Source organism: Trifolium pratense, linkage group LG2, assembly GCF_020283565.1.
Source record: "Trifolium pratense cultivar HEN17-A07 linkage group LG2, ARS_RC_1.1, whole genome shotgun sequence".
NCBI classification, from domain to species: Eukaryota; Viridiplantae; Streptophyta; class Magnoliopsida; order Fabales; family Fabaceae; genus Trifolium; species Trifolium pratense.
In genome coordinates, this window is record NC_060060.1 from 1,111,604 (window position 1) to 1,132,577 (window position 20,974).

Consider the following 20,974-nt stretch of genomic DNA (forward strand, 5'->3'; position numbering starts at 1 on the left):
ACAAAATTACATCACATAAGTATAAGCTGAATTGCATGTTTACTACTATATTTACCAAGATCGATGCTCCACACATTCCATTGAACCATTTTTATTTTATGTCATTCCAAGATATTTTGAATTCAACTGAAGAAGAAAAAATAGTTGGTAATGATTATTAGCTTTCGTTTTAATTTAAATCTCATATATTGATTGATATTTTAATTTAAATAATATGTCTCTATTTTAATTTTTTAAGATGTTATTGGGAAAGTGATTGAAAGAAGTGAATTTAACATTATAATATAAAATATCGCATAACACCTGTGCATCGCACGAGTGTGGGACTAGTGGATTCTTATGGTGTTAAAAAATTTGTGTAAAATATTTTTTATAAAAGTTTCAAGTGAAAATTTGATTTTAATAGTTATTTTTAAAATGTTATTTTAGGTATTTGATCATTTTATTGAAACATTTTTTGAATATCAAAATTTCGAAAAATCATTTAATTTTGAAGCTATTTCAAATAGATTTTCATAAAAATTATTTTTGAAATACAATTTTTTTAAAAAATTTGATTTTGACTATGTTTTTATCTTCAATAATGTGTGTATATGTTATATCATGTCAAAATTAGTGTTTAAATTTAGAAAAAATGAATATAAAATAAACTTGTAATATTTTGAAAAACTAGAAAATCTATTTTCAAAAATACAAAGAAAAAATCCATGTTTTTCTAAAATAAACATGCCCTTTATTTGGTTATATATATATATAGGGGAGGGATCAAATTACACCGGTGTAACATTTGAGTAATGTTACACCGCTCAATAACGCTTTAACGGATAATTTTTTTACAAAATCCACTGTTGGATTGAAAGCTTATATCGTATAGATCATATATTTACATTTATATATTTTTAGAAAAATACGGTCAAAACATGAAATATAAATAGTGCTTTTAGTCAAAATAGGTCTTATAAAATAAGACGGAGGGAGTATTAAACAATTTTTTTCTCTAATAATTTAGTGATTATTTCACATTTTAAATCTAAAAAAATGAGTAAATTGTCAAATACTCCCCTGAAATTTTAAAATTCGTCAAATACCCCATGAAATTTGGAAATAGACAAATACCCCCTGAAATTTTAAAAAGTCAATCAAATTGCCCCCTGGCACTACCAGTCAGAGTCCACGCCAGGGGGCAATTTGATTGACATTTTAAAATTTCAATGAGGTATTTACCTATTTCCAAATTTCATGGGCTATTTGACTAATTTTAAAATTGTAGTTGGGTATTTGACAATTTACCAGTAAAAAATGTATAATTTTAAAACACTGTGTGCAGCTTTTTAACCGAGGAAATATTCGTGGAGCTACTAACTAAATTATATTTCTCCAACATTATATTAAACGATCTATTGCTAATAACATAACATAAGTTTTTGTTTGCTTCCTGTCAAAAAAAAAAGTTTTGTTTGCTAAAAAATATGCCTTATACCCTCACTATTTTTCTCCTACTCCCATCCCCCACCCCGGCTAATAAATAGGCTTAATTATACTTTTATAGTTTCTTATTTTATTTTATGGGTCTTGTTAAGGCACATGTTAAGATATACCAAAATAGAAATTCAACATTTAATGATACAAGAAATTTAATGCTTCAAAAGTCAAAATGCACAAATTAGCATTTAATAACTTCTATTTTTGCTTCCTTAACATGTGCCTTAAGGGCACAAGTTAACATTCTCCTTATTTTATTTTAGGTTTTAAGTTAGTCCCTTATTTTTTAAAAGTTTTAAGTTGGTCCCTTATCTTTTCTGCAACTGTAAGTTTCAAGTTGGTCACTCTCGTCAAATTTTTCACTATTATCGTTAAATTTGGACACATGTCATCTTTTCAAGTGTGGTTTTTGTTTGCCAGGTGTCCAAATTTAACGGTAATAGTGAAAAATTGACGTGAGTGACCAACATAAAACCTGCAGAAAAGATAAGGAACCAACTTGAAACTTTTAAAAGATAAGGGACCAACTTAAAACCTAAAATAAAAATAAAAGATCAAAAGTACAATTAAACCTAAAAAAATATAGGCTTAAATATGCAAAATGTTTCTATACTTACTGATCATTTGAGTTTTAATTCCTGTATTTTAAAAACTTTCAATTTTGTTACTACATTTTAATTTTATTTTAAAAATAGTCCCTAAGTCGACTTTTGTGAATGATGTGTCATAAATTTTTACATGTGGCCTTGATGAATGGACTATTTTTATAAGTCAGCTCAAGGACACATCATCATCACCAAAGCCTTCATGAATGGAATCTAAATTTTATTTTGTCAAAATTTATGACACATCATATCAAAAAATTTAGCTTAGAGACTATTTTGTAAATAAAATAAAAGTGCAGTGGTAAAATGAAAGTTTTTTAAAATGCAGGGACTAAAACTTAAATGATCCGTAGTGTAGGGACTTTTTGTATATTTAATCCAAAAATATATCATTATACAATACAAACTTAAAAAATGAATTCAACACTTAAAATTTTATAAGAACCATTAAAGTTAAATTTAATTTAGATCGTTGGTCGTAATTTGACGTTGAATTTGGTAGTGAGAATTACAGTTAGATCTCTCACAACTGCGATCGGGAGGGAGCTGAAACCACTTAACGTCACAACTGACCTCTGAACTAAATTAAGCGGTTTAGTGAGTCAAATACTAGTAGTGCAAAAGAACTTTAAAATCCATGCCAAATTTCAAAAGGTTGAAATTTAGGTGAAGACTAACATGCACAAGTATCTTAAGTGGTGAACCGTTTATCAATAACCCTATAATGAATACGAGTTTTATAAAATCTACCGTTAGATTGAAAGTCTATATTATATAAATCATCCATATAATTTTTTAAAAAAATTGAAAATCATTTGATATGTTATTGTGATCCACCAAAATTAACGATATTCAATAAAAATTCATAAAATTTGTTTCTTCTTCTTGTTCATCCATTAGAGATCCAAAATCATCCCTCTTGATCTTTTTTAATTACGTTTTTACTTAAATAAGTGATTTTCACATATTCTTGAGTTTGTGTTGTGTTTTTCATGTTTGTGATTTATTTGTCCGTTGTTGTTTTGAGTCCCGTCTTGGTACGATGTTTGTTTTGAGTCTCATCTTTGTACGGTGTTTATTTTGTTCAGATTTGCAGATTTGCTTCGATCCAGATCCAATACAAATTCAATGACCCTAGCATCTTCAACGTTGCAGATCCAGAGGCATGGCTATTCCGGACACTTGTATTTCGTCATATTAATTGGAGGCTTAAAGATAAAGCTGTTTTATGCTATTAACTTGGATGTTGTGCATTTGTTCGCAGATTCATCCTTTTTAATTTTTTAGTGATTTTAAATATGTAATGATTTTGATTGATATAATATATACCAATTTGAATGAATGAATATTATTGTTTTTGTTATAAAAAAAAATTCATAAAATCATTTGTATGGATAATTTATATGATTAAAAACTTTAATCTAACAATAAATTTCATAAAATTGATAAACTTATGAAACTCTTTCATTTTAGCAAAAACATTAAAATTTGCACGACACTTTTTCTGCCTGCGAGGCTACCATTACCAACTACACTCCCAGTTTCCAAATTCAGATCAAAATAATTACAGTTATTAGTTTTTTTTTTTTTTTTTTTTACGCACAATTATTAGTTATGATTTATGAACAGTTGAACACCATATTCATTAATTATTCTATTTTTTTTATTTATTAATTTTAATTTAACACAATAAACCTCCATCACCTCTCTTCACATCTCATGCTATTTATTAATTAATTATATCTTACAAAACCCCCAAATTTTGACTTAACAAAACAACATGCTCTTATGCATGGAGATGTAGATCAAAGATAAAGAACCAAAATTCCGATCTTTGAAGCGATACCCATTTCATATCTCACCTTAAAATCAAACTACAATGAAGAAAGTTTTGATTTTGATGTTGTTAATGATGATGGGTAACATTGATATTACAAAAGGGGCAAAGAAGGTTTCATGGAAGGTACACACACTGTTTTCTGTTGAATGTCAGAATTACTTTGATTGGCAAACGGTTGGTTTGATGAATAGTTATAGAAAAGCTAAACAACCTGGTCCAATTACAAGGCTTCTTAGTTGTACTGATGAAGAGAAGAAGAATTATAAAGGGATGCATTTGGCACCAACTTTTGAGGTTCCTTCTATGAGTAGACATCCTAGAACTGGTGATTGGTAACATACTGATACTTATGATGATCTATGTAGTAGTAGTACTGATATTTCAGATTGAAAGTGTGTCTGCTGTTCGAGAAGTGAAATTAGTAGTTACACTCGATCACTTTTATTTTGTTGAATTATATGTGCTTTGGTGTTAGTGTCGTGTCTGGTGTCTATGTCTGTGTCGGTGCTCGATAGATGTTGATTCTAATATTGATAATTTATTGTTGTTAGTGTTGAAAGGGAACTTTTTAATTTTAATTTTTGGAAATGTTATTGAATTTGGATTGTGAAATGTAGATTGGTTTGTGTGGTTAATTTTTGTGAAGTGATGTTAATATGGTTGACTTTGGTAGATTGGTTTGTGTGGTTAAATGTGAAGTGATATTAATATGGTTGACTTTATGTTTGTTGTCCCTAGTAGGCAGCTTGGTTGGTGAGCCGAGGGACACCGAAGGAGTACTAACCAGCAGATTCATGGTTCAAACTCTCGAAACTAACATAACCCGCACACATTTGCTTATCCAAGAAAAAGTTGGTTTTTGGTATATTTTTGAAGTTTGCTTGATGTGTTCTTTTTGTGTGTTCTTCTTAGGCATGCTTGGGGATTAGTGTTTGTTATTTCTTGAAACTATATGTGCAAATGTTGGGTTTCTGCGGCGGTGATGAACAACCATCAGTGTTTGCTATTCTAGATTTGTGTGTTCAATTGTTAAATATAATATAAATAGGGAAATTATGTGCTGATTTTATGTAATTACGATAAATAATGTAACTATGAATCCTTGTTTTTAAATTATGACTCTTCTGTATATGTAATATTCTCCTATGAGTGATTCAGAAACAAATATTCCATTATATGTCTCATTGCTTTTCCTTCTCAACAACAATATTGTTGATTGCGATAATTTTTGCATGCTGATTTCTATGTCGTCTACTTCTCTGAGTACTTGAGAATTTTGAGGTTGACAAGAAGAATAAATTTATCACCATTTTTGCTGCTCTTGCTTCATATTGAAGTTATTTATGTCAGTATTTTGTCATCGTGTAAGTGGTTGTCAGCTTTTTGAGTCCTTTGAGTTTTAACATGTCCTGTTAACAAACAATATGCTTGGATCCAAAGAGTTGTATATATAATGCAAAATCATTTTCCTAAGATAAAATGGGAAATAATTTTTCTGTTATCTATGTAGGTACCCTGCAATAAACAAACCTGCCGGGGTTGTACACTGGCTCAAACATAGTAAGGAAGCAAAAAATGTTGATTGGGTTCTCATTCTAGATGCGGACATGATCATCCGTGGCCCAATTTTACCTTGGGAACTTGGTGCAGAGAAAGGAAGACCTGTTGCAGCATATTATGGGTATTCATTAATTTCTTACTTGTTTCTTGAAGACTCCTAATAGTGATATTCAGCAAAATAGGCCATGTTATAAACAACTTATTTAAGCACTAATAGCATAGACGGTTATCATATAAGTGCTTATGTATGAGTTATTTCTATACCAAAAGATAAAAAAGTCAAACTCTTTACATATAAGCTATAATTTTTTTTCATAAACTATCCTTGAGAGCTTATGGAAATAAGCTGAAAACAACTTATGGACATGTCAAAAGCTGTTTCCATAAGCTCCTCCAACCAGTCTTACAAGCGTTTATGACAGTAGATGATTTCAACTAAGACAATCCAAACACCAATGTTGCAGATAAATTTTGAAGGATGTTAATCGATTAGTACAACTTACATTGGCAATTAGCAAACTTTAGCAATATAGAAAAAAGTTGGAGGCTTAAGCCTTTCGGAATCAGAGAATAGGGTTTTGTTAAATACAAACTCGAAGATCTTTAATTTGAAGTTATGAAACTAGATTAAATCTCATGTAGTACATATATTTATCTAGTATTTTATGGTTGGCTTTTCATTTTCTGGTTCATGATTGAAACTTGTTATGTACCAACTTTTTTTGTCTAGGTACTTAAAAGGTTGCGACAATATTTTGGCTAAACTGCACACGAAACATCCAGATCTGTGTGACAAAGTTGGCGGGCTTTTGGCCTTTCATATCAGTGACCTGCGACGATTCGCCCCCTTGTGGCTTTCTAAAACAGAAGAAGTACGAGAAGATAAGGAACACTGGGCAACAAACATAACTGGAGACATATATGGGAAAGGGTGGATCAGTGAGATGTATGGATACTCTTTCGGTGCTGCAGAAGTGAGTAAAATACCGTAAATTATGACATTCATTGTTGTGATTGACTATTAAGCTTTCACTAATCGTTGTGTGTTTTCTTCTTCTTTCTGTCCTCCTCCTTTGTGTTCGCCTTTCATGTTTACAGATAGGACTTCGGCACAAGATCAATGATAACTTGATGCTCTACCCAGGTTATGTTCCTCGAGAGGGAATTGAGCCGGTTCTTCTTCACTACGGGCTTCCATTTAGTGTAGGGAATTGGTCATTTAATAAACTGGCTCACCATGACGACGGAATTGTATATGAATGTAACCGGCTCTTTCCAGAGCCTCCTTATCCGAAAGAGGTATGGACGCCAATATACTTGTAGCAGGAAACTTGTGTATTGTTTTAGAAAAGAAATGCTTTTTTCCACATGGTCTGTTAGTCTTGTAGGAGAAGAAAGTCACATGTTATACAAAAATATGCATTTGTAATGCGCTAATTCTTGTCAAGAGTTCCACATTGGATAAATATAAGGTCTGAAATTGATGTTATAAGTGGGGAAGTCCTCACCTTACAAGCCGGTTTTGTAGCATTGATAAGGCCCAACACAAATTCTAAGATCGTAATAGAGCCTACCAAAGATCCATTAGGCCACCCGCTATCAGGCCACTCGGGTTACACTCGTAATGTCCTGTCTTGGACGTAAGGGAGGGTGTATTAAGACTGTCGTGTTAAGTAAAGATAAGGCTTGAAATTGCGTTTATAAGTGAGGGAAGTCCCCACCTTACAAACCAGTTTTATAGACGTTGCGTTAGGCCCAGTCCATATTTCAAGAGCTCCATTTGTTATAATTAAGCATATAGTTCCATGGCATCTGCATTTATAATACTCAGTGTTTTAAACTTTATTTTTGTCCAAATGTACTGGATATTTGCACATACATATAGCTTGCTGTAAAAAAAAAAAAGACACGACATCTAGATTTTCTAAGTTTTGCTGATATTGAAAGCATTGTATTGCAGGTATTACAGTTGGAACTTGATGCTAATCGAAGGCGAGGACTATTTATAAGCATAGAGTGCATAAACACTATAAATGAAGGTCTTTTATTACAGCATGGAGCAAATGGTTGTCCTAAGCCAGCATGGTCAAAATACTTGAGCTTTTTAAAAAGCAAATCTTTTGCTGAACTAACTAAACCAAAATATGTGACTCCTGCTACTTTAAAAATGATGGACGAAGAAATCATAGAAGCACCCGTTGATCGTGATGATAGAAAGGCGCATCCAAAAATCCACACAGTCTTCTCCACGGAATGCACTACATACTTTGATTGGCAAACTGTAGGACTTATGCACAGTTTTCGTTTGAGTGGACAGCCTGGAAATATTACGAGGTTACTCAGCTGCAATGATGAGGATTTAAGGAAGTATAAAGGCAATGATCTGGCTCCTACACATTATGTTCCCTCGATGAGTCGACATCCATTAACAGGAGATTGGTAATTGTCTTACGAAGTGAAGTGTTTCAATTTTTAAGTAGGTTCTTTTAAAAATCATGTTCGATAGAAGAAAACTTTAAAAAACAAAGTTATTTTCATTATGGTTGTTGAGATATTGCCTTGATTTAGTTTCCTTTATTACTATTATGTGATATTTTGTTTACATCTTTATGTTGTTAGCACTTACTATTATCCCTATAATTTGGGGATCTTGATTGTATACTTTTGATTATAAATACAACAGGCTGAGGGCTTAGTCCTTCAAGCAATTCAACCATTTCATTCAAGATGGTATCAGAGCCTCTATGACTAAGTGGTCTAGAATTCGATCCCCGCTCCCCTCACTTTCTAATTAAAAAGTGGAATTTAAGCATATGGTAGGTGGGCCTATGTATTATCCACGCTTCAAGCCCAAGTGGGCTCTTGCGTGAGGGGGCGTGTTAGAAATAATATAAAACCATTGATATGACTCTATCCTAACAGCTTAAGTTTTTGGGATAATCGGTTATCTGACAATGGTAAACAAACACAATAGTTTATGCTTTTCTTAAAAATCTCGAAAATTGACGGTTCTTCTGTTTCATTATAGGTATCCAGCAATTAATAAACCAGCTGCAGTCCTTCATTGGCTTAATCACGTAAATGTCGATGCTGAATACATAGTGATTCTTGATGCTGATATGATCATGAGAGGACCAATCACACCGTGGGAATTCAAAGCATCTCGTGGCCATCCTGTTTCAACTCCTTACGAGTAAGCATTATAGCATTATAACATGACAAAATTAGAACATATCACTATTGTTCCGCGTTACGCTATTTAGTATAAAATGTCAAATATCGCCTATAGCGGCTCTATATCACTGTTGCACAGCGGAATTTGAACAAGCTGCTATTTTATGCTATCTGCAAACATACAGGTCTCTAATTTGATGTATGATTTATGGTTAATTTTCAATTCAATAACTAATCTTTATTTTAATAATCTTTTCATGCCAGCTACCTTATTGGCTGTGACAACGAACTTGCAAAATTACATACTAGCCATCCTGAGGCCTGTGACAAAGTTGGTGGTGTAATCATTATGCATATAGATGATCTCCGGAAATTCGCGATGCTATGGCTGCATAAAACTGAGGAGGTTCGAGCTGATAGAGCTCATTATGCAAGAAATATTACCGGAGACATATATGAATCAGGGTGGATCAGTGAGATGTATGGTTACTCATTTGGTGCGGCAGAGGTATTTTTGTATTTACATTCTTATCACGATGCATACTACGTAATTTCTTACATCTTTAAATATGAAAAAAAATAAAAATCATTTCTATTATAACCTGTGATGTTATTGATTTGATGCAGTTGAAACTAAAGCATACTATAAACAGTGAGATATTGATATACCCAGGATATGTTCCTGCACTGAACGTCAAATATCGAGTTTTTCATTATGGATTGCGATTCAGTGTTGGGAACTGGAGCTTTGACAAAGCAGACTGGCGAGAGGTTGACATGGTCAACAGATGCTGGTCCCAGTTCCCTGACCCGCCAGATTCCTCAACACTTGATCAAGCTAATCAGGAGAATTTACGGCGAGACATGCTCAGTATAGAATGTGCAAAGACACTTAACCAAGCACTGGAACTTCATCATAAGAAAAAGTGTCCTAGTGCTGATTCCATATTGATATCAAAAGGGGATGAGAATACAGAAGAAAGAGGAACTTCAAAAGAAATCGGCAACACCGATGCAAGTATCGATTCAATAACCAATCATGTCGCAACAAACAATTCAGGAGAATTGGCAAGTGTTCAGAAAGAGGAATTGTCAAGTGTTCAGAAAGAGGAATTGGCAAGCGTTCAAAAAGATGAGATACCGAAGTCTTTAAGGTTTTGGGTGGTATTCTTATGGGCGTTTTCCGGATTCGGTTTCTTAGTTGTTATTTTTCTAGTGTACTCGGGTCATAGTAAACGACGAACAAGGATGAAACACCCTAGTAGAAGGAGAAGAAGCTTCCAGTCAGGTTTCATGGAAAGCAATGGACGCGACAGGCACGGACGTGATGTTGATTTATAAACAATGCACTTATCCTTTTCATTCTCACGACGGAAAAGCTAGTTGGTCTGAATTTTACGACTACAATGCAAGGATCACACGGCTAGAATTAGAGAGCATGTTTGTTGAGTGACTGTGTGTGTGATATCATTCTACAAAGCAAGTCATTCTGAGTTCTGAGGTTGGATTTTGTTGATTGAGACAGTTGTAAAGGGAATATATCTTCTTTTTTTCTTTTTCTTTCTTTAATTTGAGATTGCTTGTAACATTTTGTATCAAAAAATCATAAGGTCTTAGCAATGTACAACAAGAAGCTGAAACCTACCCCTTCAAACTCAACATGGATTTTGCTCCTTAGTAGGTTAAATATTGTACATTTCCATGATATGCAAGTCAGTGATAACAATTTGGTGTAACCTCAAGATATTATGTAAATCGGGTATCCTTTGTGCACAATTGCAGAGATTAATTCCTCGAGTCTTGTGGGATTCAAATGGGAGGCAAATTCTCCTTAAGAGTTTTAATGCTGCTACATGTCCAAACCCGGAAACAAGATATGAAGCTTTAGTGTCACTTTAATTATTAAATAAATTTACTCTTCCTCAATGTTTTAAGCAAAATATTGTACGCTTTTCATTTCACTTTTTGGCTTGTGACAACAAAAAGGAATTTTCTTTATTAATGACATATTATTCATTATATAATATTTGTAAAGATCATATATGCCTCTCTAAACACTGAATGTAAAAACCCACTTTTTATAATAAAATGGAGTTTGGAAGTTCGATATTGCCATATTAAACTTTTCATAATATTTATAGTGTCGTGCTAAATAGTGTCTTTTGGGACAATGGTTAAGAAACAAAAATGAAAACAAAAACAAAAGTTAGAAAATATTATTTTTTTAAATTTTAAAGCATTGAAAATATTCTTTTCTTAACTATTATTCTGACCGCATCGTTTAACATTTCTCATATTTCAAAAATCATTTTAGGTATTTAGAGAGATTGAGAGAGAGATATTTTGTGTATACTTATATATATATTGACAAACATAAAATCATAGCATTTCATTATAAAGCAATTGTTCAATACAAAGTGGTGTTAACTCAAATATATAACGACTAGGCCAAGAAACGGCCGCTTTAGCAAGCGCATGAGCAACTATATTTGCTTGTCGCTTTATTGTTGGATATTTATCTTATAAATTATTTTAAAGTTAATTTATATATAATTATTATTAACCATTTGATGCACTTATTGTTCCTTGGTCATATTGTTGCCGTTAAACATCTTTTAATTGTGCTTCAATTTCATTTCATGGTACCTAATTAAAAGGATTGATTAACAATAAAACTTGGAGGGGTACGTTGCACTATTGGGATATATATAAAATGGTAGGAAGATCGTGTATTTAGAGGGATATACAAGAATAATATAACATACTCACCAACATATATGATAACTAAGTTCCTTTGAGCATCCAAAAGTAATTCTATGAGACCTTGTTAATTCACGTGCAGTGCTAGCAAGAAGTGACTGTTGTATCCTGGAGAGTATTAGCTATGAGACCAACTGTACCGGGTAACTTACCTGTGGTGGCGAAATACTCTTAAGCCCAGTGCATTTGCACGCCTCAGTCAAATTCGATAAGTTCTTCTCATTCTATATTTTATTTTATTATGTATCATATTTATTTGTTGTAATATTTCTTTGATTTATTGTAATGAAATAATTCTATGTCATATTTTTCCAACAATCTTAAGAGTATTTCTTTGGCATAGAATTATTATTAAAAAGTTTACTTGTGTTACTAATTCTATTCTTTGATTTGTTTATACCGTTGCTAAGAAAAATTGTAGATTTTGATCGATAATTAAAATTGAAAAATTGTGAGTGGTGTACTAGCAACTTGGTGAATTTGACTGTACAGAGAAATGGTGAATCAGTTTATAAAAATTGTACCTTGTACACTTTATCCAGGTTCTATCTATTCTACCTTGTTTAATTCTCTTTGTTCAAGAATGATTTATTCGTCTTAATTACCAATCATGTTTTGTGTTTGAGTGCTATTTGTGCCTGCTGTAAATCGGTGGATACAAGTACTTAATTTTTTCTTGAAATTATATGTTGGAATTATGAACGCGTTTTGAATATGTTTAGTGATATAATAATTTCAAAGTTGTTTCTTGTTTTGCTGTGATAGAACAAATTTTCATGAGAATAGTACAAACTTCAAAATGTGAAATTATGCAACTTGCTTAAACAAGTATATGTCCTTTTATATGGTACAACCGAGAACAAGTTTCAATTATTACTATTATTTTTGTGTTTATAAATTAGTGTGAAAGATATAAGAAAGACTCCTTGTTCTGTTTGATATAGAGATTTTGGCTTGTCCTTGTTGAAAACTAAAATCTATAAAGATTATACATGCCTAATATATTGATGTAAAAATTTTGAGCTTACGTGTTATTTTTAAAATATGTTGAGTATCACTGATTTATTTAATTTGGAATATGTGAATAAACATGGTTAATTTTGAATTATATAAAATGAATGTTGTAACTAAAAATTGTATACTAAAGCATGTAGTTCTTGTTAAGTGAATTATTTGTTGTGGATGGCAAAATTCTTTTGATGATTTAATATATTGTCCAGAATTAGTAGAATTTATCATGTATAAATTAAATTGATGTTCACTTGGATTTATGTGATATATATTTTAATGTCGAGGCATATTCTTATTGCAGAATTTAAGTTAATGTGTATATATCAAAAGCATTGTTTGATAAAATTTATTTTATCATGAAAGATTATTTTGCCTAATATCTATTGTGTGCACTAATGATAATTTGAGTGATGCAGTAAGTTTTAGTTGCCACTAAAGCATACCGATATTGAAATTTGGCAACATTGAGTCTCTCCCTATTCAAAGAAAGGATAGTTGCATCTGTTATGTATTGAAAAACCATTGGACATATTTGAGTCCAAGATTTTAATATTTGAGAGATATTATGAAATATAGAAAAATATATATATTGTGGAGTATCCATTGTATTAGAATGATCCAATGATGATTAATAAAACTTTTGATAAGAAAATAAATATTTGAGTGGATTAATTTCTCCAATGTGGGGGTTTGTCGCTTGGAATTTTTCCGAGTAGACTTGGATAAATAATTTGCTTGGAGAATTAATTCTACCAAATGTGGGGGTGGTGTCACTTGGAAATTTTCAAGTAGACCTGTACCAATAAATCTAAATATAAATGTAATTTCTCCCTGAGTGAAGGTGTTGTTTATATAAGAGCCTATGATAATATATCATGGATGAATATTTGGCAATAGATGAGATATTGATTAAGAGACGTCTTAGTCAATGTATAATTTAGTTTTGTGAAACAACGCGTTGTGAGTGATATATATAAAGGATCCTGTGATAATCCCACTTAGCAAGAAACTAGTGGATGCAATATACATCGAGGGGGATGGATTTATGTCCAATACAAAAATTGAAAGTGATGGTAACCCAACATAGATTGTGAAAATTCGCAAGGCTATGTTCATATGGGTAAGAACAAGTCACTTGTCAATTTGAGAAGACACTATCCAATTTCTATTTGAGTTCATCACTATGGTGTAGTATGATGTAGGATAGTGTATACTACAGCGATGGAGGTTGAGTTTTTCTCTTAATGAATCTATAGCTCATAAAATGAGTGGTGTGCTTGACTGTGGTGTACACTTGATAGATTCACCTATATGAGTGTTGAGGTGGGGCCGCCTCTATGAAAGCTTGGGCAGACTTTCTAGAGTCACTCATGAAATCCAGGAATAAGTGCAAGGCCAAAATGCACCACACCGCGTTGAACAACTTTGGACGAGAGATCAATGTGAGTGATGGAGTCACTGTTTCACATACGGAATGAGGTTCATAGAGGTTATAATCTCACCGACATTCTAGTGGATCAAATTTCATTTGCTCTATGTGCTAGTTCATAGTCCAAAAGACACTAGTGCTTATGCATTGATGTCTCACGCTCTTGGGAACACTTAAAACTTAAAATAATCTTAAAACTTTAAAATAAATTGTGGGGGATTGTTGGATATTTATCTTATAAATTATTTTAAAGTTAATTTATATATAATTATTATTAACCATTTGATGCACTTATTGTTCCTTGGTCATATTGTTGCCGTTAAACATCTTTTAATTGTGCTTCAATTTCATTTCATGGTACCTAATTAAAAGGATTGATTAACAATAAAACTTGGAGGGGTACGTTGCACTATTGGGATATATATAAAATGGTAGGAAGATCGTGTATTTAGAGGGATATACAAGAATAATATAACATACTCACCAACATATATGATAACTAAGTTCCTTTGAGCATCCAAAAGTAATTCTATGAGACCTTGCTAATTCACGTGCAGTGCTAGCAAGAAGTGACTGTTGTATCCTGGAGAGTATTAGCTATGAGACCAACTGTACCGGGTAACTTACCTGTGGTGGCGAAATACTCTTAAGCCCAGTGCATTTGCACGCCTCAGTCAAATTCGATAAGTTCTTCTCATTCTATATTTTATTTTATTATGTATCATATTTATTTGTTGTAATATTTCTTTGATTTATTGTAATGAAATAATTCTATGTCATATTTTTCCAACATTTATAGACTTCACCTCAAAGTCGTTACGCAATGACAACATGCGTCGAATTTTACAAACAATAGAGCTAAATTCCGACCCACCGGAATGCATATGATGAATAGAATTTCCTATGGTTTGAGAATCTGTCTCAAATATCACATTTGTATAACCTCTTTGTTGTAGCTCTTTCATGGCTTCAAGAATTGCAATGACTTCAGCTTCAATTATAGAGCATCTAACATTAATCCAAGAGCTTCCTGCTATTACAAATCTCCCCATACCGTCTCTAACGCCCCAGCCTGCGCTTGTTTTCCCAACCTCGTTGTGAAATCCCGCGTCAACGTTACACTCATACCACTGCTGCTGCGGTTTCTGCCAATGTTGGATCTGCTGTTGTCGTTCACGCGTGCTGCCTCTGACATTTTGAACTTCATTCCACTCGTTCCATAAACATTTCGCATATTGGACAATTTAAATCTCCTTCAACCGGATTCTTGTCGCTAAGCATTCTTTACATATACACCATATTAAATGCTTAGCTTTCAGCGGCGTGTGAGCTTTCCAAAGCCATTTTCGCATATTAATTTGGCCTATGTCTCTACTCTCTCGTTCCAACCACATATTTTTTATTCACAATATCTACTCGAGACTTCTTAAGAAATTGTTAAGAATCATGAAATCATAAAGATGAAGATCATATTCATAAGTAAGACAGAGAGCATAAGAGTATTCATGAGAAAAATACTCATAAGAACTCATATTGAATGTCCAAAAGTAAACTAACCCCTTGGACTGCTACGAAAAACACCATCAGATTTTAAAGTAGCGCCATGTAATTCAAAAATTTCACCCAATTGAGCACGTATAGCATATTTAGCAGTATCACTATAACGAACTCTATTGAGTTCGCCGCCATAGAATTCAACAGTGACACAAATATAGATTGATAAAAGAATGATGAAAATAGTACAATAGTGGCTCTTATATAGAGCAATTTTGGACATTAACCAAATAACCAACTAATGAAAGCTCCAACTCGTCCCAAAATATAAGCAAAAGTGAGTAAAAGAAACTTGATGTATTTGGTTAAAGATTTAGACCAAATACATTCACTTTTGTTGACCAACTTTTGCTTATATTTTGGGACGGAGGGAGTATATTGTTAATGCAACATACATTGATTTGAGTGAAACTAAGATTGCGTTTGATTTGCTAAAAAATAAGGGACTGGACATGACAACTTCTGCTCTACTGTGTTTGATTTTAAAATTGTTCCTGATACATGGACAAACTAGGGATAAAGGGACCGGACAAAAACTAAAATTCTTGTCCCCCACAGAACTACCAGACAACTTTTTGTTCTCGGCACAAGTTGTCTAAAATATCAAAATAACATTTTATCCACTAAACATTGCACAACACCAAGTTTGTTTAATACCTTAAGCATTTGTCATGTGCTGTTTTGTCTTGTATTGTAGTCTACTGTTATTTCCAGATTCAGTCAAATCAATGTATGTTGGATTTTTTATGGATCTTTTGGTAACATCTTTTTTATTTATATAATGTTTACATTTTTTCCTAATATTTTCCCAAAATAAATAACTTTGTTGATGACTCTAATTTTCCCACCTTTCCGGACAACACCACCCGCGCAACAAGGCTCGCCGCCTCACCGCCGTTAAACTCCAACGCAAGAGCGCCGCTGTCCAGCTCCGTCCGATAACGCATAGCCACCGCACTTCTCTAAATTATCACCCTCTTCCTTTAGCTTCCTTTGGGAAGGTAACTCACATTCCCATTCATTTCTGCATTCTTGTTATATAACTCATTCTTTTTCCTCATTGTAGTAACTTTGTTAATTCTATTGGTAAAAACATTTTTTTTGAATGCCAAACTAATTGAAATGCTGGACTTGTTTCTGTTGATAGTTTTGATTGGTATGGATTTATACTTTTGGGTATGGGATTGAATTTTGCAAAAAGGTGTTTGTTGAAATGCTGCAATGAGTTTGCTTATGTTGATTTTGAGAAGAACATGTTTATAATTGTTGTAATATGCTTGCAAGTAGGTTATGTTTGTTGAGTATGCATGATTTATTGTTTAGTTGATTAAAAGTTCATATATAATGATATATGATGAACAAGCTTTTATTCAAGTCGCTTCAAGGATTGATAGCTTTATTTCAATTTTACTTATGACCATGTTTTATTTTATATCAATAATTATTGCCCTTTTGCAAGTTCCAATTTTGCAATGAACGGTAATCAATGACTCGTTAATTTGTTTGAGACTTGAGTGTTTTCTCCAGAACCTTTATTAAAACGTTATCTTAACTTTTTGTGGAGATTAGAAACAGTATCTGCCAAAGAAACCTGAAATAGAGCAACTCACAGACTACAAAAACATTTTCAAACAAACTTCGTGGAAATGAAACAAGTTTGCGTGCCCAGTATAATGTGGACTGGATGGAAAACGGCCCCCCGGTGGATTACAGTTATTTGGCCGAAAAATATGTTGCTATGTTAATGGATGGTTGAGATTTGTGACCTGCTTCATCTAAAACTGATCTGGGCTGCTATTTATTCCTCTGTGTGAAACTTGTTTATCGATAACCTTCAACTGAGTTATGGAGCATAGATGTGGTTTACTGTTCGAAACCCCAACAATATGTCGGAGGTGACAGTATTGGACTGGTAAGAGAAATATGTCTCCTTCTCATGAAGCTTTGATTTTAATTCAGAAGATGGTGAAAGTTCCTCCAGAAAAAGCATTCTCATTCTTCATTTCCTCAACATGTCAAGGCCTTCAACACACCTCCCAATCTGTATCGTTCATTTTAAACTGTCTCCTCTCCTCTGGCATGCAATCCCAAGCTCAATCTGTAATTGTGCGCATAATATCAGGTCAAATATCCTCGTCTATATTTTCCCCCTCTTCACTTATGGACCAACTAACACAAACCCATTTCACTTCAAATTCAACACATGCTCTTCTCTATGAAGCAATTGTTAATGCTTATGTTCATTCTCAGTCACAAGATGAAGCCCTCCATTTCTTACACCAGATGATTCACAAGGGCCATGCTCCTATATCAAACACATTCAATAATCTTTTGAACTTACTCATTAGTTCAAGTTGTTTTGACAAAGCATGGTTAGTTTTCAATGATTTAAAGAACAAGGTTATTCTGGATGTTTACAGTTTCGGGATCATGATTAAGGGTTGTTGTGAAGCCGGCGACTTGATGAAAAGTTTTCACCTTCTGGGTATGATGGAAGAGACAGGTTTGTCTCCTAATGTCGTCATATATACTACATTGATTGATGGTTGTTGCAAGAATGGTGATGTTCATTTAGGAAAGAAATTGTTTTGTAAGATGGAAGGATTGGATTTAGTTGCTAATCAGCATACTTACAGTGTATTAATAAACGGGTTTTTCAAACAAGGCCTTCAAAAGGAAGGATTTCAAATGTACGAAAACATGAAGCAAAGTGGAATTGTACCTAATGTTTATGCTTACAGTTGTGTGATTGGTGAATATTGCAATGATGGTAACATAGATAAAGCTTTTGAGGTTTTCGAAGAAATGCGTGAGAAAGGTATAGCATGTAGTATTATGACATACAACCTTTTGATAAATGGGTTGTGTCGAATGAAGAAGCTTGGAGAAGCAGTAAAATTGTTTTATCGCGTAAACCGTGTTGGCCTAAGGCCTAATATATTTACATATAACACCTTGATCAAAGGGTGTTGTGATGTTGAAAAGATGGACACTGCTGTTAGATTACATAATGAATTGAAATCAAACGGACTATCACCGACGGTTGTGACATATAATACTCTGATTGCAGGATATTCCAAGATTGGAAATTTAGCAGAAGCTTTTAACTTGGTCAAGGAAATGGAAGAGAGACACATTGCTCCTACCAAAGTGACATATACAATTCTACTTGATCGGCTTGTACGAATAAATTATATGGATAAAGCATTTGAGATACATTCTTTAATGAAGAAATCTGGTTTGGTTTCAGATGTTTACACATATGGTGTATTAATACATGGTTTATGCATGAATGGTAGCATGAAAGAAGCATCTAAACTCTTTAAATCATTGGATGAGTTACACTTAGAACCTAATAGTGTGATATATGATACAATGATTCATGGTTATTGCAAAGAAGGAAGCTATTATATGGCTCTTAGGCTACTCAATGAAATGATTGGCAAAGGAATGGTTCCAAATGTGGCTAGTTTTTGTTCAACCATAGGACTTCTTTGCAAAGATGAAAAATTGAAGGAAGCTGAGGTTGTTTTGCAACAAATGGTAAATTTGGGATTAAAGCCATCAGTATCTTTGTACAATATGGTTCACAGTGACAAAAGTGAGGTTTTGGGTGGTGTTGATATTGAAAGTGTATTGTAATTCATTAATCTGTTAGATTCTATTTTATTTGTCAATCACCAATATATGAAGAAGAAAAAAATGTAGTCCTAGTTAAAAAAAAAATAGGCTTAATCGCATATTTAGTCCCTTATATTTATTTTAGGTTTCAACATGCTCTCTTATGTTTAAAAAGTTTCAAGTTGGTCCCTTATGTTATTGATCTCAACATAAGTTGATCATTTTCGTTAAATTTTGAGTTAATTTTTTCTAACTTTTTGTTAAATTTTGAGTTAATTTCTTCTAAAACTTTCACATAGTACTTTCCTAAGTGATCCATGCACGCAAATTCATTAGACAAGTTGACGGTTTAAACAAAAATTTGACGAAAAAAACCAACTCGAAACTTTTTAAACATAAGGGATCAAATTGAAACCTAAAATAAACATAAAGGACTAAATATGCAATTAAACCAGAAAAAAAATATAGTTTTTCTATAACATAAGGTTTAAATAAATCTTAAAAAAAAACATAAAATTTAAATTTACTACAAAGATGTCTTGAGAAAGGAAAACCCGTGACCTTGGGTTTCTCTTCTAAATAATATTTGAGTAAAAATAATCGAAAAACTAAATTTTGAGTAAAAATAAGTAGGTCAAAATTTAAAATGCTTACTTTATTACTATTTTTTTTTTTGAAAAACTTAGTATCCGGCCCTAAGACCGACCTATTTCTTCATTTTTATATGAGTTTTAAGATGCTACCTCCAACCTTTATTAAAAGATCAACTTATAAAGTTTGTAAAAGTATTAACGAAGAATGTAGAAAGAAAATAATTTACATATCACAATTAATTAAATAGATATATTTTTGTAAATAAAATGCATATTAAAGCTCAAAATTTGTCGTATATTAAAGGACCAACATTACATTAATTGAAGTGAAATTGAACTCATACTCCTTACGTAAGATTTTAAGTTCAAGTCTTATGGATAAAAAATGTGGTTGAAGGAGAGAGATTCAACTAAAAAATGAGTTTATCATCGATTTTTTCACGAGTTTACTAAAAAGTGAACTTACGACCGATTTAATATGAGATTTTGACGATCATAATTAAATATTTTACGAAACTTCACCGTCTATTTCAATTACACAAAATTTTTAAAAAATAGTTTTCATAATTACAAACAAAAAATATCGATGTATTCCAAAAAAAAAGTTATATAAGCCACACATAAAATTAATGAAAATCATACCAGTGATTATTGAGCAAGTGTGTTATTGTGAAGCTCCGATACTTCAAAAATGATGAAGTATTGTGTTCGATACGTACTTGATATCGATACTCGTCCGATAGTCTCTGATACACGTATCGAAAAAGTATTGGACAATTAATGTTTTTTGATGATGAAAATGTAGGAAAGGAGACTGATATAATTTGTGTTTTCTCTTAAGTATTGAATGTTAGAGTATGATGTTACCAACTAAGTCTTTGGGTAGTACGTATTTTTTTTTTATAAGCAAATTGTTAGTATATTATATTGTTATGTTAGTTATTCTCCTTGTCAGAACTTGAACCTTGGATCTCCAATTCCTTAACTCATAAGAATCATAGCTCAACTAATTAACCAGTTAAGTTACTCATCACACTCCCCTTTTTGGATAAAACTTAACTTAAGATATGTAATTATTATCTGTTTGTTCAATTTGAGTAATTTGAATGTTAATTTTTTGTTATTATCGATTTTAATTATGTTTGTATATTGTGCATTTATATATATATATAATTTTTAATTTAATTTTTAAATAAAGTATCGCGGCCGTATCGTATCGTATCGAGAATTTTGAAAATTTTCCTGTATTACCATATCGGTTTCATGTCGTATAGGTATCGTATTACGTATCAGGGCTTAACAACTCTTACCAAACAAAGTAAAAACTGGATGAGGCTCCTCCTTC

General features: G+C 32.4%; 2 protein-coding genes across 3 annotated transcripts; both read left to right on the forward strand.

The window, feature by feature from the left end:
* The first annotated feature begins 3,542 nt into the window (after window positions 1-3,542).
* LOC123911702 (peptidyl serine alpha-galactosyltransferase-like) lies at window positions 3,543-10,458 on the forward strand. The gene is made up of 8 exons (XM_045963173.1): window positions 3,543-4,259; window positions 5,438-5,608; window positions 6,218-6,461; window positions 6,586-6,786; window positions 7,448-7,926; window positions 8,516-8,680; window positions 8,926-9,169; window positions 9,289-10,458. The coding sequence occupies exons 1-8, from the start codon at window positions 3,967-3,969 to the stop codon at window positions 10,000-10,002; spliced, it is 2,511 nt and encodes an 836-aa protein (XP_045819129.1). The 5' UTR covers window positions 3,543-3,966; the 3' UTR covers window positions 10,003-10,458.
* Window positions 10,459-16,242: 5,784 nt separating this feature from the next.
* LOC123911703 (pentatricopeptide repeat-containing protein At4g11690) lies at window positions 16,243-19,552 on the forward strand. 2 transcript variants are annotated; one of them, XM_045963175.1, is made up of 2 exons: window positions 16,243-16,416; window positions 16,985-19,552. In XM_045963175.1, the coding sequence occupies exon 2, from the start codon at window positions 17,339-17,341 to the stop codon at window positions 19,055-19,057; it is 1,719 nt and encodes a 572-aa protein (XP_045819131.1). In that variant the 5' UTR covers window positions 16,243-16,416; window positions 16,985-17,338; the 3' UTR covers window positions 19,058-19,552. The 2 variants fall into 2 exon arrangements, with proteins under 2 accessions (XP_045819131.1, XP_045819130.1); XM_045963174.1 differs by having other exon boundaries at window positions 16,980-19,161.
* The last annotated feature ends 1,422 nt before the right edge of the window (window positions 19,553-20,974 follow it).

What these genes read in the sequence shown, in the direction of transcription:
- LOC123911702 (XM_045963173.1), top strand. Translation starts at nt 3,967, where the DNA reads ATGAAGAAAGTTTTGATTTTGATGTTGTTAATGATGATGGGTAACATT. An exon ending in AGCCTCCTTATCCGAAAGAG is followed by an intron (nt 6,787 to 7,447) that starts GTATGGACGCCA and finishes ATTGTATTGCAG; the next exon opens with GTATTACAGTTGGAACTTGA. An exon ending in ACTCATTTGGTGCGGCAGAG is followed by an intron (nt 9,170 to 9,288) that starts GTATTTTTGTAT and finishes GATTTGATGCAG; the next exon opens with TTGAAACTAAAGCATACTAT.
- LOC123911703 (XM_045963175.1), top strand. Translation starts at nt 17,339, where the DNA reads ATGTCTCCTTCTCATGAAGCTTTGATTTTAATTCAGAAGATGGTGAAA.